Consider the following 16,505-nt stretch of genomic DNA (forward strand, 5'->3'; position numbering starts at 1 on the left):
CCCCCCCCTATTAAAACGATAAAAAACTCGAGTGGACCTCACCCGTCGCAAAAACTAATCAAAGTTGGTCCCACATCCTAGCCAAGCCTTCTATTGTTGTGGGTTGCTTGTTTCGGAGTCAAAATTTCAAATCTTCAACTATTCGAAAAACGTAAATCGAGGTATTCCGATTTAGTTTATGTCCAAACTCGTATAAATAATGCATATTAGTTGTTTTGAATGTGTTGTATGTTGTTTTGTATTTTTTTTATTTTTTTTCCATTAAATTGGTATGTTATTTTTATCCGGACTAAGATATTAATATTGTAAAAAAATATGTAAAAATTGTGAAATCGTTATTATTTGTTAATAAAAATATTAGTAAATTACTATTACTGTTTTATATGTATTTTTGTGATTACAATGCATTTGTTGTGTTTTATCTGGTTTAAATTATTTTTTTGCTTAAAGACTAGTAAATCGGAATGCCTTTTAGGGTAGTAAAATAATGCCTTTTAGCGTAGTAAAATGTAGTGCCTTTTAGCGTAGTATAATGTAGTGCCTTTTAGCGTAGTATAATGTAGTGCCTTTTAGCGTAGTTTCCCAGTAGTTTAAGTATCTCTTATACTCAAAAATACGTCAAAATAACTGATAGATCAAACACAAATTCTGTCCAACTATAGTCAACATATATTTCGTGCTACTGGGCCGCAAATATCGAGTCTGGAACCCATATATGAATATTTAATAATTAAATATTATATAATTATAAAAATTAATTATTTAATTTACAAACAAACATATAAAATTATAAAACTAACATGTAAAATAATAAAACTAACAAATAGAAGAATTCAGGATAAATTGGTGCTACTGGGCTCCAAATATCGAGCCGGGAACCCATTTGTGAATATTTAATTATAAAAATTAATTATTTAATTTACAAACTAACATATAAAATTATAATAAAACTAACACATACAAGAATTCAGGATAAATTAGTGCTACTGGGCTCCAAATATGGAGCCTGGAACCCATATGTGAATATTTATTTATAAAAATTTATAATTTAATTTACAAACTAACATGTAAAATATAAAACTAACAAACAGAAGAATTCAGGATAAATTGGTGCTACTGGGCTCCAAATATGGAGCCTGGAACCCATTTGTGAATATTTAATTATAAAAATTTATAATTTAATTTACAAACTAACATATAAAATTGTAAAACTAACACATAGAAGAATTCAGGATAAATTTGTGCTACTGGGCTTCAAATATTGAGTCCGGAACCCATATGTGAATATTTAATTATAAAACTAACGCATAGAAGAATTCAGGATAAAATAATAAATTGGTGCTACTGGGCTCCAAAAATTGAGCCTGAAACCCATATGTGAATATTTAATTATAAAATTTTAATTATTTAATTCACAAACAAACATATAAAATTATAAAACTAACACATAGAAGAATTCGGGATAAATTGGTTCTACTGGGCTCCAAATATCGAGGCTGGAACCCATATGTGAATATTTAATTATAAAATTTTAATTATTTAATCCACAAACAAACATATAAAATTATAAAACTAACATGTAATTAATATTGTTTAATTTACAGTAGACGATATGAAGGCGCCGCCTATTCATCCCGGACCTTCTAGCGATGAGCTACTCTCGTTACAGGGCGACCATAGGTCCGCCCACATATGGGAGTGTGAGTTTCTGACCCAGACTCTCTGCGCCAGGAGAGTGGACGACATGTGGGACTTTCTGCATGACAGAATTCTCCATGCCCGTGTAGTCGCGCGCCTACGGGACACTGGTTTCTACAGGATGATTGAAATCGGGAGGCTGCAGCTCGATTGGTCTTTGATCACGGCCCTGATAGAGCGGTGGAGACCGGAGACGCACACATTCCACCTTCCCATTGGCAAGGCCACCGTCACACTGCAGGACGTGGAGGTTTTATATGGCTGCCCGTTGATGGACTGGCCGTTTCACTACCGCCTGGCATGAGAGATATGACACGTGTGCAGTACCTGGACATGTTGTAGCGGCTCACTGCTTTTCGGCTAGAGGATGAGACTGTACTGCATGTGACCAGTCATTTTCCGTTGACGACTATTCGTCTGTGGTTGGAGGCATTGCATCCTCAGATCGATGGCGATACACCGGATTATCATACTGACCGGTATACGAGGTTGCTGCTACTCCTGTTGTTTGGAGGGGTCTTGTTCCCGAACACTTCGGGGAACCTAGTCAGCTTGAGATTTCTTCACCATCTTGAGCGGCTAGATGATTTACCCCAATACAGCTGGGGCTCTGCTGTTCTCGCCTACTTGTACAAATGCATGTGCCGGGCGAGCATGGGCACCCAGCGTGAGGTTGCTGGATTGTTACCGCTACTATAGGAGACAACATATTCGAATACTCTATTCATATTAACATACCTAGTAAAAATATATCTTAAATTTGACGTCAACTTTTTGTTAGTTTTTGGCCTGGGAGCAGTTTCGGAAGTTGCAGCCACCTCTACCACCATTAGATCCGGATGTACCACCGGAGTTGCTCCTTCTAGCTAGGAGGTGGGTACTCCGACGGGGACATACGCGCGAGTACAAGGCTCGGTATAATCTCTCCTTGTGCAGGGATATATTGGATTTGCTGGATGGCGCACAGGTAAATGTATATCTAAGTTTACTTGTTATTACTTCAAACACAAGTTGCTTATACTGACGTTTTCTGTTCTTCCTTAATAGTTCATTTGGACGCCATACAGCGACGCGGTGATAGCTGGCTTGCCCGATTATTGCTCAGCCGGCCGGCCTATGTGGGGATCTTCCGTCTCGTTGTTCTGCCTTGATATTGTGGAGCATCATGCCACCGAGCGGGTACTTCGCCAGTTTGGCAGGCCGCAGCTCGTACCGACACCGCCTACCTGGGAGACCACACATTACCAGCGGGATGATTATACCAGGGTGGACGACCAATATTTGGCATGGCTACAAAATCAGATATATACTTGGGACCAGCGATTACAGCTGATTCTGCCCCCCCCCTTCACCGAGTCTGCAGGATACTGAGCATGATTATATTCCTTGGTACCGCGGCATTACCCGACTTTTCGTCGGGAACCCCAATTATCAAGCTGGCAGTCGGTACGTTCCATACGCCGGGAGGTACGAGGCACTGGTATGTTATTTGGTATTCTTACTTATAACTGTGATATAGCGTTCTGTAATTTATATTTTACATGTTGTGCAGGCTATTGGTCTACATTTAGTCCACCAGTTGGGACTGCAGATGCAGCAGCATGCCGATGATCCTGGGGTAGCTTTGCAGGAGTATGGCCGGCAGGTTACAGTGCTGGCTGCCCGGACACTGCATCGAGCCAGAGAGTACGAGCGCTTAGATCACGTCCCTGCTTATATGGCGCCAAAACACTACCATCGGGATAGGCATGTCCCACGCGCGAGGGGACGGGCAAGAGGCAGGGCTGTCCCACGAGGCAGGGGTGCCCTACGGGGTCGTGGGGGCCGGCGAGGAGGTGGTCCCCAGCAAGGGGGCGTTGAGGCACCTGATGAGGATGTTGGAGCTGATCTACCGGGTTACCTCCCTCAGCCAGACGAGCATCCCAGCAGCATGTCGTCGTACATCCTTCAGCTGGCGCTGACTCCAGCGGCATCGCAGGTGACCCCGTTAGATCCATTGTTGATCACAGGCACGAGCATTACCGGAGATTAGGAGCAGTTCTTTTCAGGCCCATCGATCGCTGTTGAGGATCGGCCGACCCGAGATGTGGATGGTGGGCGCCAGCTTAGTTTTGGCTCGTCGATGGGTGTTGTGGATCTTTCACAAGCGCAGGTATGTTTGTATTACTATTAAATTTTAGTTTGTTTTTATCTCATTGATTCACCATAAATAACTTTATAATTTTCTTATTAAGGCTTCATCCCAGCCCGTCACGGAGGCCACTTTCTGCGATGCTGAGCAGGACCCCACGGATGCTTATATTCAGGAGCCCGACGAGACCATGGTAAGAATTCTTTTTTGACTTAACACGTACATTACTAATATATATTTTTATATAGTGAGCTGACTTATTGTTTTGTAGGTTGCTGATGGACCGACGACCCCTTCTACTGATCCTGCCAGCACTACTGATGATCATGCTGTAGCGCATCCTCATATAAAGAGGCGATGTGATGAGGATGATCCTGATAGCGTATCCGGGCGGGAAGGGATGCGCCTCAAGCCAGCGGCTGCATTAAAGCACACAGGATGTAGGACACATTGATTTTCCTTTTTTGTATTTTATGTACATTATGTAAATATTAAATTATTTAAATAATAACAACAATTTTTTATGCTTACATAATATGCACATTATGTTTTTATTACCCCGTTTCTTCTTTATTTTAACACTACAACACAAAAACATAGAAACTTAACATAACTTAAATTCAGTACAACTAATGAAAACACATGACACGGGAAACATAAAGATAAAGTACTACACTCAACACATACATGTCATTGTTTAGTCACGACCCCCTAGTATTCTCTGTTCCAACCACTTAAATTTTTCTTCCAGCTTATTTTTTTCTTCTTCCACCTCTTTGAGTTTCTCCTTCAACTCCGTAACTTTTCGTTTGTATTCTCGTTCATATTCCCACTGTCTTTTGGTCAAATCATGAAGATACCGCAAAGAATCTTTGTAGTATTCCTACTGACAGGGTTCATCAATCCATACCTCAAAATTGCAAACAGGTTCGTCGGGAACCCTATAAAACTTGTTCACACACATCCAGTAGCGGCGTCCAACTTCACCATCATCCCAACAGTCTTTCATCATGCATTTTTTGCCGCACTTGCACCTTGGTACATAAAGGCGTTCAGACATTTGTTAAAGCGTAAAAAAACCTTGCTTTTATGGATAGTTTTGCTATTGGTTATTGTTAAGCGCAGAAAATAACTAGAATACGTCTGTTATTTATAGGCAAGGCAACATACAAAATATAGTATTCAACCGCGCTATATATATTCACACAAAACTTAGTATTTAAACGCGCTATATATGGCGTGTTAAAGATTCTTTCTGATACAAAACAACTTTTCGCAGTCGGGCAGCTTTTCAGAACGACAAGACAAACGTAGTATTTAACCGCGCTATATATGGCATGTTAATATATTTTCTGAAATAAAATAGTTTTTTCGCAGTCGGGCAACTTTTCAGATTGACAAGACAACACACAAAACGTAGTATTTAACCGTGCTATATATATTCACACAAAACGTAGTATTTAACCGCGCTATATATAGCGTGTTAAATATTTTTTCTGAAATGACACAGCTTTTTCGCAGTCGGGCAGCTTTTCAGATTGACAAGACAACACACAAAACGTAGTATTTAACCGTGCTCTATATATTCACTTATTTATCAAACATCTTCCTCCTCTGACAGTGTAGTTTTCTAACTGGAAAAGGTTAAATATCAATAAGATGAAACAAAGCTGTGGAAACATAATTTTATTTGATACATCTTGCAACATAAACAAGTACAGACACTTATTACAAAAAATATTACGAAAACAAAACACTAGGTGTATCCTTGATAGTTGGGTACATTAGACGAACTTGCACCAGGAGCTGGATTACCACCGCCACCCAAACCAGCTGAAGGACATTTACGATGGTCGTGTCCTGCTTGCGAGCATATGCCACATTAACGCGCATAAACGGTATCACCAACATCCATTTGGTTACGTATACGCGTTCTCTTTTGCACTTGTAGCTTGCGCAAATAGTCCTTGTTACACATCATTTTAAATGGTTCCGGCGGCCAATAATGCTCAGCACCCAATGGCTGCAACTGTCCACTATATGTGTTTACATTTGCAGCAATACTGTATTGCCTATCAACTTAGTTGGTTGCCCCTAAACCTGTTTGTTGAAAGCACTTCATGGCATGTGAGCACGGCATGTGGTAGATGGTCCATTTCCCACATGAACACAACCTGCTGGCTTCATTTACAGTGTGTAGATTATTCCCCCGGTGTTGATGGATAGCGGTGCGAACTTCAAAAACACCCCGGTCGTGATCATACTATAAATATGAATGCCAATGTGCTCGCCTCCTGTATTTCTCAAATCTTCTCATCGGTATTGGCATAAATTCAACACCCCTGTCCATCAATTTCGATGCACCTCTATGCCTTTCAACAAACCTCTCCGCCATCTGTTTGAATGTCATCCGGACCATGGCAATGACAGGCAATCCACGTGCAGACTTCAATAACCCGTTGAATGACTCTGACACATTTGTAGTCAAGGCTCCCCATCGTCTGCCACCATTAGCATGCAATGTCCACTTGTGAAGCTCATGTCGCATCAACCAATTATAGGCTCTTTCGTCTAACTAATGGATCGATTCCATGCGCCTCCTGAATTTGCACTGCCGGTGCTCAGTTGCAGCCATCCACATTAAATCATGCAAGTCCTTGTTGGGATATTTCTTCTGGAAATTGTCCTTCAGGTGCCTCACACAGTAACAGTGGTATGCATAGGGTTCCTTCCATTCAGGCAAATGCTGTACAGAACATAAAATACCACCATGCCGATCAGATATTAGACAAATACCTGAATGTTGTTTGACAACGTGCTGCTTTAAGTGGTTCAAAAATAGCTTTCACGTCTCTTCGCTTTCATTGGCACAAATGGGAAAACTAGTGGAAATATTTGTCCATTGGCATCTACTACAACGACGATCAACAACTTAATATCTGAATTAATATCTGAATCAACAACAACGACGATCTACTACAATTACCGGTCGACAATGCACAAAACCATCAATTGCTGGTTTAAATGCCTAGAACACGTATCTGAATATATTCCGGTATTCCTGGACTCCGCTCATGCTTCCATTCAACAACAGTCCCAGAGTTAAAGTGTTTCAGTGCAGCCATGTACCTGGGTAGAGATGAAAATGACTTATCCCAGTCACCATAAATAATTTCAAATGCACGTTTGCGCCCGAGATATGCCTTTCTTTTGGTAATAGTACACCCATATTCCTGGTGGATGGATGTAATACACTCTTTGATCTTGTACCTAATGGACACTTTCAAGTGTGGAATCAAGACAAGAGAAATCAAGTCAACATCCAAGTCGAAGTGATTCTCATTGAATGTGTCCATTTCACAAATGTGGATGCTAATATATTTACCCACTTTCCACAACCCTGTTTCCTTCTTGCTCGCACGCAGCATCCAGTTACAACCCATAAAGTATCTACGACATACGACCTTGTATACCTCCGAAGTTGACTCCCATACCATCATCTCACGACACTCTCTTACGATGTACATTTTACAAGCCCTGGATAGGTGAGCTTTATCGGGAAAATACATGCCCTTTGCCAGCACCGTTGGTCTAGACTCATCCCACACTGCTGACCGAATTTCGTCAAGATCCCTTGTGAGTGCATCCACATCCGGCATACTTGGCAAATTATCAAGGTAGGGAATATGTCTTGAATGTAACGGCACGTGGGACTCGTACACTCTTGGTCTAACGGGAGGTGGAGGAGCATGCTCTCTCGTCAGCTCAAGTTCGACATTCACTTCCTCCTCCTCATCACCCTCGTCAGGGAAGGGCGTGTCATCTCCAGACTCATCGACATTGTTGTCATAATCACTATTATCTTCCTGACGCTGCGCATCTGCCAAATCACGAGTAAATACGTTGTCTACGGGCAATTGAGTGAGGTCAGGACCATCAAGTTGCTCGTTTTCACTGCACAAATAACAAAATGATAAGCTACTCAAATTGATAAATACTTTACATATAGCTATATCACTTCACTTACAAGTCGTACTGTGTTGACATTCCATGATGGACATTTTTCTGTTGGTGACTCCTAGATGGACCACCGTGATCCAACACGCCAAAACTACGCATATTCCAACTGGGCGTGGGGTCATAACTTGTAAAATTCATATCAGGACGGTACCCCTTGTGGAATATATGAGTGTTAATACAAATTCAATTCAACAAAAAATAAACATCGTAACACAAAGGAAAATTGAAGTTTACCAGTCGTCTTGTGGATTATGTAAAGTAGGAGAGAAATTATTTCCTCGCTCCTCGTTCGCCCGCGGAGATAAGTTTAGGTCCGGCCAAACTCTTTCAGCCGGAACCTGTTGGGCTAAAACTGCTCCAGAATAACCACCCGATGATTGAAGGTTATCCCTGCTTTGCGCAACCTCACTATTGCGAACGTTTTCAGCCTTGACGTACATTTCCAACAATTTTATCACAATAAATTTCCTGTATTCATTCGGAGTCCCCAAAAAATCTCTCAGAGTTTCATCGTCTTCGATGTTAAACTCAGCATAACAAGCAACCCCTTACGGAGTCACAGAATACGGATATCTTCCGGTTATTTTAAAATTCACCAAACGTTTGCTCAATCTCATTTTATTGCATAACAACAATACCAGTCTATCGTACTCCATTGTAGGTGGCAACTTAACATGACTCTTTGGAGATAAACTATAGCTCACTGGGTTATTCGCTACCACAACCTCGCCCCTCCCCCCACCCCCAATATAATGAAACCCTTACTTTTCGCTTTTCAGACATTATGAAAAAAGCTTGAGAATTTAACAACAAGAAAAATTTATCACGAAGTTGGAGTATTTCTGAATGATAATTCTCAAAACCCTTAATGCCTTTATATAAGGCAATGCCCAATCCGGGGGTCAAATTTTTAGAAGTAAAACGCGGTTTAAAAAGGCGTTTTACATATTAGAATTATTGTTATGTCAGTTAAGCGCAGAAGAGTTATTGGTGGGCCCACTAAATATGGAAAACACAATTCATTACCGCACTTTATATAAAACGCGGTAATTAACCGCGCTTTATATACTTGTCTTTTCAGCTACTATATAAAACGCGATTTGCTAAAGCGTTTTACATAAAACGCGGTTGGCTAAAGCGTTTTACATAAAATGCGGTAATGAACCGCGTTTTACCTTAATGGCTTAAGGTAAAACGCGGTTCATAACCGTGTTATATATAGAAATGTAACTTTTTTTTTTTACGAGTCCAAAAGAACCGCATTTAGGTTCGGGACTCGTCTTCGGGACTCGTCCTTTCCCTTCCTTTCTTTTCCCCCGAGCAAGCTATAAAACCCAAATATTAAAAGTCCACAGAAAGAAAATCAGATTCTGGAAATCCCGTAATTAATACTTTATTAGTAGTTTTTTACAAAATAGTTGACTGAAAAAAATACCATTCCTTCACTAACATCGTCGTCTGCTAATCTGCTTTGCTTTTGCTCCTCGCACTGCACTTCATGATTTTATTGATGAAGGGAATCATTTATCGTGGTAACCACCCCTTTTTTGTTTTTTGTTTTCAACTTTTTTATTTTTTTTAATAGTTTATGGATCTGAATTAATCTGTTTCGATTTGCTTGTTCCGGAATTTATGTGACCTGATTTTGATTTTATGAGAAATTGTTTTGACGCTATGCTTGATTTTGCCATTAGTCTATAAGACTTAATTCCTATTTGAGGTTGTACTTTTTTCAGAAAAAATCCTTTTTCTTATTGTCGGATGGTATTAGATTGGACACCGAGTTTAAGATGTTAATTTGATTTAAATATTATAATAGTGATATAAAAGTTAGATTGGTAGAGAAAACATTAATTCAAAGTTAAAATTTTTGAATAGCTAGTGACATTTATCCATGAAAAATCTTGCAACACTAGGTGAATTTTTTTCATCTATCCAAGTTTTGGTGCACAAAGTTACTGGGGTACCTGTGCTTGTGGGAGGTAGAATTAGCCTATCCCCCCATCCCCCCCCCAAAAAAAAATCTTTCCAAAACATGCAATTTTTTTAAAACAGTTTGAAGTATTTGTAGCTGTGAAAGTTGTATTAAAATGGAATAGCTGCAAACATGAGGGAGTAATTCTTTGTCAAATGATTTTTTCTTAGTTTATATATCTTAGAGAGTGAGGAGTTTTTGTTTAGATTTGTTCTTTGTACATTTGCTTTCGACTTGAATACTGACAAAATCTATATTTTCAGAGGAGGTCAATTAGATTATCTCTTTTTGTTTGGCATTGTGCAAACGGTAAGAATTTGTTGACTTTACACCGACGTTATGGAGAAAAGTGGATTGTACAAAGATCACCATCCAGTGCAAAAGTTGGTAAGTATCTCAAAGTTAGCTATGTTCTATTCATACTTTCTTGTTCCTCAGAAATTAATTTATCTCTGTTTCTAAAAACGATCTCAATAAATGGTTTGTAACTTCAGTTGGATGCGTGCAATGTTTCCTCTTCTCACTTTGCCCGTTGGTTGAGTATGAACTTATACTTTGTTGTTAAAAGTTAGGCCAGTTGGCTATTCAAGTGTTCACTTAGCATTGATTTTGTTTCGATGAAGTATTCACTTAGCATTGATTACTTTAGTAATATTGTATTGACCTCTATATCTCTATGCAATGCCTTTGTTCAGTTGGTCGAGTGTCTGCTTTCCATAATTTCTGAAGCTGGACAATTCCTTTTTAAGTTGTTGATAAATACATGAAGATGCTGTTCTGGATTTCCTTTTTTGACTGATTGACTTCCTATTCTTTTCCTTTGCTAGGTTTTGCATTTTCTACACCATGACGTTGCTTCTCGGAAATTTATCGCAGAGGATTTATACTATGTTACTTTAGCGTTTAGCCTTCTTGTTTGATACTTGTAAATAGATAGTTTACCTGTAGATAAAATGGAATCAAAGTTGTTTGAAGTGTTAGATAATGGCCATAGGACTGTGGTTGGATCAAAGAGGAAACTGGCTTCTCAAAATTTGTCTCATTTATTTAGAGCTAGCGTGAGAAACTGTCAATTCAATCTAACCATGATAGCAAGCTTGGAGAGAGGAAAAGGACTGCTGAGTGTGAGTCTAATTATCAGTCACATCTCAGGAAATCTTTACTCAAGAACTACTTAAACTTTATGAGAAGCAGACTACCACAACGGGTACTGTTTTATCAGAATGGTGAATGGACTGATTTCCCTCAAGATATTATTCTTATAGTTAAAGAAGATTTTCGGGCAAAAAAGGCTGTTATTGAGGTGAAAGTTGGTGGCTTTCATTTAATGCTTGATCTTCTATATATGGTTCAAATAGATCTGATTAATGGTTTGCACAAACCTATTGCCTGGATAGATGAATCAGGTGGCTGTTTCTTCCCCGAGTCGTATCTTGTCAGTTGTGAAATGCATGGGAACTTTAAAAGCCAGTCAAAGAGAATCGAAGAGTTTATGGCTATTGAACCAGATAGGATAGCTGATATTAAGTTGCAACTTGAAATTGATTTTAATGGACTGGAAAATAGTAATTTGGAAGAATATATGGAAGAGTCAAATGTTGGTTTTAAGAGGATTAAAGTAAATCCTGTTAAAGACTATCAAGAATGTGCTGATGATAAAAAATCAGATGCAAAAGTGGAACAAGTTGCAGAGAATAAACAGAACCAGGAAATAAGGACTCCTGCTGTAGTTGCTCTGAAATTGGTGGATGCAGAATCTGTCAAAAATATGTTTGTTATGGGAATGAATATCATCCCTAAAGTGGATGAAATCAAAATTACTAAATGCTCTAGTAGTTATTTGAAAACTCGCTTGGAACTCTTTGAGAAGCAAATTGAAATAACCCTAAAATATCGTGGGAATGCAAATGTTCGATATGCTTGGCTTGCTGCTTCCAAAGATTTACTATCCACAATTATGAACTATGGCCTTGCACTTGGGGGACCTAAACATAAGACTAAATTTGGAGTCGGAGTTCACCTCAGTACTCTGCATTGTGCCTCTAAAAGGTTTGAATACATTCTCTTAATGCAACATTATCTCAGTCATAACTAAATATATTTTGCACCTTCAATGAGGTGAAACTCTGATCAGTTATCAGCCGACCCCCCCCCCCCCCCCCCACAAACTCAACTAAAAAAAAAAAAAAAAGAAAAAAAGGAAAACAATAAGCCTTAAAGAAAAGAACGCTCCAGGTTTTTATTTTCTTTTCAATGAAAAGGAAATACTACTGTATGCCGTTGGAAACCTATCCTGTGGTATGATTCATAATATGAATCTCCACATGATTAGTGAAGAAAGTTCTTGCTTTCCCCTGATACCGTCTTTTTCTTCTTGTTCATGTCTATTATTGTTTCTTAGAGGATCTAACATCAATCTTTCTTTTTCTTTTCTTTTCTCTCTCTCTCTTCCAGTGCAATTAATTGTGATGTTGACGAAAATGGCATCCGCTACATGGTTTTTACTCGTGTGATTTTGGGTAATGTGGAACTTTTGAATAGCCGATCTGAACAATGTTGTCCTATTGATGAAAATTACGATAGCGGAGTTGATGATCTAGAGAATCCTACTTGTTATGTTGTTTGGAATATGAATATGAACACACACATATACCCGGAGTATGTTGTGAGCTTCAGAATTCCTCCAGGAGCTGAAGGTGATCTCCACTTTCTTCCTATATCTAAGCATCAGGATGAGACAATCTGTATAGGCCTTATTCTAATGATTTGTTTTGAAACTCTTAGTGTCTATAACCATGGAGCCTGTCTTATTACTCCCTTTTTCATGTTGGGCCATTCCATGTTGTCGCTTTCCTTGAAATGGAAAGTTTACCCTTCCTCTTTTGTTAAACTTTTCAGTAGTATCATATTCACTTTTATCTTTGCGTTAGTCAAATGTCAGAATATAAGTATCTGTTAACCATACTTTGGGGCTTAGTTTTCCTTATAACCACTTTATCTCGATTAAATTTTGGAGTTAAAATTGAACTTAACACTTAGTTTGTCTTCTGGCAATAAAATTTAAATATTTTGTGTATGGAAAGTATATCAAGCTACATTTGTTTCAAAGTAACAAAAGTACTTTTGCCTTAGTTAAGGAGTATTTCATTTGACTGGGAAGTGAAATAGGAAAACCATTTTTGATCTAGAAGAAGTATAATTTCAATCTACTCTCTTTCTATACTCGACCAAACTATGACCATAAAAATGGGATTGAGAGAGTATATTTCCTTTTGCACATTTGCTTTCCGCAGATACTCTGAATATAAGAGCACGATGTAAAAATTGTGAGGTGAAATTCTCAATGTTCTCTAGATCTGTGAAATAAATAAATCGACAAGTTTGTTATTAATTTCAGATTCTTTAGATCTGTGAGGGACCTTTTTGTCCATTTTCCCGTTTACAGATAAGCCAGTGTATTTTATGTTTTTTAGCATTTTAATGTTGAGTAAAACATAAAATATTTCTCTTTCAAGAATCACGCAGCGCTTGAATTATCTCTATCACGTTTCTTACAGGACCCCACTTCGGAAATGATAGCCGGATGCATGTCTCAGGTGACAGTACTTGTTGTCAGGGCCCTGTGGATCAGGTACCCACAGATACATTTCCTAAGGACTTGGTAAGTTACAAATATTATGAACTTGGGCGGATTTGATTATATGGCCTTCATTGAACTGAAAGATGGGGAAGTTGTGGAGGGGTGTTTTTGACATGCAACAATTGCGAAATGAACTGGCTGATAATATGACACATGAAATAAAGTTGGGATTTTGTTAGACTTCAAAAGAAATAAAAGCACACTGGGCAAAGAACAGGAACATGAAGTTCACTCAACTCAAAAGACTATGTCTTGAATTTCTTTGGTAAAATGAGTGAACTTAAAAGAAGCAGCAACTTATATTATATCCTTTGACATGCTTTTTTCTTGTATTTGCTACTTCCATTTATCTCCTTGATCAATCATTGAGTTTCTTCCTCAGATGCATGGTAGTTACCTAGGACATAATTAATGACACAGACACTTGCTTAAGTACTATCTAGGTAACTATTTGATATTATTTAACGGCTTCGCATTTGTACGTGATGCAACAAATAATCTTCATCCACCATTCCAAAGACACTGTAATTGCACCTGCATGTGCTTAAACGGCAGTATAATTTGTGGTAACAGTAAATTCTGAGACTAGTCTATTGGAAACAGCCTCTCTATCCTCACAAGGTAGGGGTAAGGTCTGCGTACACACTACCCTCCCCAGACCCCACGGTGTGGGATAAATACTGGGTATGTTGTTGTTGTAGTAAATTCTGAGACTCTTCTCCTGAGTTTTGTAAAATTGTCTGCATCTTGAGATCAGCTCTGAAGTCCAGCTTTTTCTGTGTTTGCTTGAATCTGTACTGCTTTACTGCTTAGCCTGCCATAGATGGTTATCAACTTCGTTGCTGGCTTCTAGATTTAGCTTCCTGATTCTCCACTCTTGACAGTTGCTAGCTAGCAATAGGTATTAGTATAGTGTGAAGTTTTGGTACTTTAGTGAACCTTGTCCTGCAAGAAAAATTTCTATTTTGAAGCGTTGCTGGAATCATAATGAGGAGAGGGAGAGCAAATGACCAGGACTGTATTACGTTCTGCTTTTTTGAAGCAATTCCTTCTGAATGGTTATCTATTCATCAATTATCTGGAGTTCTTTCTAGATAACAGTTATTGTATATTCATCTTTAGGAAAGTGACAATCATCAAATATCAATGGGTAAATTGTCCCTAGAAAAGGCTGCAAGGACTCCGAAGTCCCCTTGGATGCCATTCCCCTTGTTGTTTGCTGCAATCTCCAATGAAGTCCCTGCAGAGAAGATGAACCTTGTTACTAGCAATTTTGAGTTGCTTAAGGTTTGTATAGTTGCAGATTCTTTCCTTTCTCTTATTTTACGCCTGGATTGTCGTATTTAATTTTGTTCTAAAGATTTTCTTCTCTTGGTTCCTTTCCCGACATTGATAGAGCAAGAAGATAAGTAGGGATGAATTTGTCAGACAGTTGAGGTTGATAGTAGGCGATACTCTGTTGAGGTCCACTATTACAAGTCTTCAGTTCAAGGTATGTTCTGTGTCTTTTATCTGTAGAGTTTGTGCAGTTGCTCACTTGCTCTACATGTCAAGTGGCTTGTTGTCTAAACTTGAGAGCTGGCTTATATTTATTACATGTGCTTTACTTTAACACATGCTGGCTTCTATTTATTTTCTTAAAGTAAATATGGCATTAAGTAAAGGTATTTGTGTTATTTTAGTTGTTCTTATTGTTAATGCATGCATTCTCATTCTATATTCTATCCTTGCATAAAATAATTACATAGGTTCTTGCATAAGTTAATGTTTTTTTTAACGAGGGAATTGGAACTGGTAACTAGTTGTGTTGTTTTATGCTGCGATTATCTTTTATTATTTGGGAAGTCAAACTAGCCCAATTGTTTCTTCTTCTGTTTTTTATTTATTATTTATTTGTTTTTTGTTTGTCTTTGGTAGGTACCATCTAAATCCTTTGAAATGGTTCCGCCAAAGCAAGAGCCGTAGAGTGCTGCCTTTAAATGAAATACTGCCAATTCCATTAGCAAAGCCACAGAGTAACAGTTCTTTACTGAAGTGCCTTTTCCGTGTTGTAGTGAGGTCATTTGGGAGGTTCGATTTCCTTTCCTACAGTAGTGTGATAGTAAAAGCATCTGGTCTTTTGTCCTAGAATATGGGAATACAAAGTAGTTAGTTCCTTTTCCGAACGGGCTTGATGGTTTTTCCTCCTGTTGTGAACCTCTTAACTTTGCTTTTGGTTTTCTGGTTAATTTTAGTTACTCCCTGAATTGAATGCTTATAAAGTTTGCCTTTGAGGTTTCTATTTCATTGTTCACTTTGCAAGTGGTCCATATGTATGCATTGTCTTATAAGAGATCTTTCTAACTGCATCCATAGATGGTATGACAATGCATCAAAACTGGGATACCATTAATGGAATAACTTGCTGCACCGCCTTCTGTCGCATACTGCTTGTATGGATGTATATTATGTATATACCACCATGATCTATTTCTGTAGCTCATCTTGTGTGTTTTAATACCTGTTTGATGATCATGTCTTCAATTTCTAGAAAAGCTAATCATAGGCATGAGCTTGATCTGTTAAGAACGAAGTGACTAGAATATATCCTAACATGTTTAGAAGTTCACATACTGTTGTTACACTACAGGTAGTTGTCGCACACCATTTACAATTGGCTTTATGCTAATTATTTACAACACTCTTTTTGCATGAGTTTTTCCCTTCACATGCGGCTATAAGAATCCACGAGATTGCTGTTCTCGTCAAGGACAAGACCCAGCCATATCTTTGACAGCTGTGTTCTTTCTTCATTTATTCTTTCATTAAATTGAGGGTTCTTTCTTAACTGAAGCAGCATTTTTGGCTTGTACAAGACTTGATGTGAACCAAGAACTTACTTTTAGTTGGTTCAGAATTATTATTGCTATACATTTTAATATTTTTCCATATGCATACGTAGTTTGAGACAAAAGTAATGAATTTAGTTGAATTTATTCTCTACAAGCAATATATTCTGGTAACATTCTTATATCCATGGATGTGAACTGTGAAGACTGGAA

The 16,505-nt window shown here is 38.4% G+C and overlaps 1 protein-coding gene across 1 annotated transcript; it reads left to right on the forward strand.

Moving 5' to 3' along the window:
• LOC109227213 (inactive poly [ADP-ribose] polymerase RCD1-like) lies at positions 9,149-15,773 on the forward strand. Its single transcript, XM_019392278.1, has 8 exons — positions 9,149-9,381; positions 10,088-10,211; positions 10,652-11,873; positions 12,279-12,520; positions 13,382-13,485; positions 14,587-14,751; positions 14,861-14,956; positions 15,382-15,773. Exons 3-8 carry the CDS (start codon positions 11,008-11,010, stop codon positions 15,427-15,429), a joined length of 1,521 nt encoding a protein of 506 aa, XP_019247823.1. The 5' UTR covers positions 9,149-9,381; positions 10,088-10,211; positions 10,652-11,007; the 3' UTR covers positions 15,430-15,773.

This window comes from Nicotiana attenuata, chromosome 6 (genome assembly GCF_001879085.1).
Source record: "Nicotiana attenuata strain UT chromosome 6, NIATTr2, whole genome shotgun sequence".
NCBI lineage: Eukaryota > Viridiplantae > Streptophyta > Magnoliopsida > Solanales > Solanaceae > Nicotiana > Nicotiana attenuata.

What these genes read in the sequence shown, in the direction of transcription:
- LOC109227213 (XM_019392278.1), top strand. Translation starts at nt 11,008, where the DNA reads ATGAGAAGCAGACTACCACAACGGGTACTGTTTTATCAGAATGGTGAA. An exon ending in AATTCCTCCAGGAGCTGAAG is followed by an intron (nt 12,521 to 13,381) that starts GTGATCTCCACT and finishes CGTTTCTTACAG; the next exon opens with GACCCCACTTCGGAAATGAT. An exon ending in GCAATTTTGAGTTGCTTAAG is followed by an intron (nt 14,752 to 14,860) that starts GTTTGTATAGTT and finishes CGACATTGATAG; the next exon opens with AGCAAGAAGATAAGTAGGGA.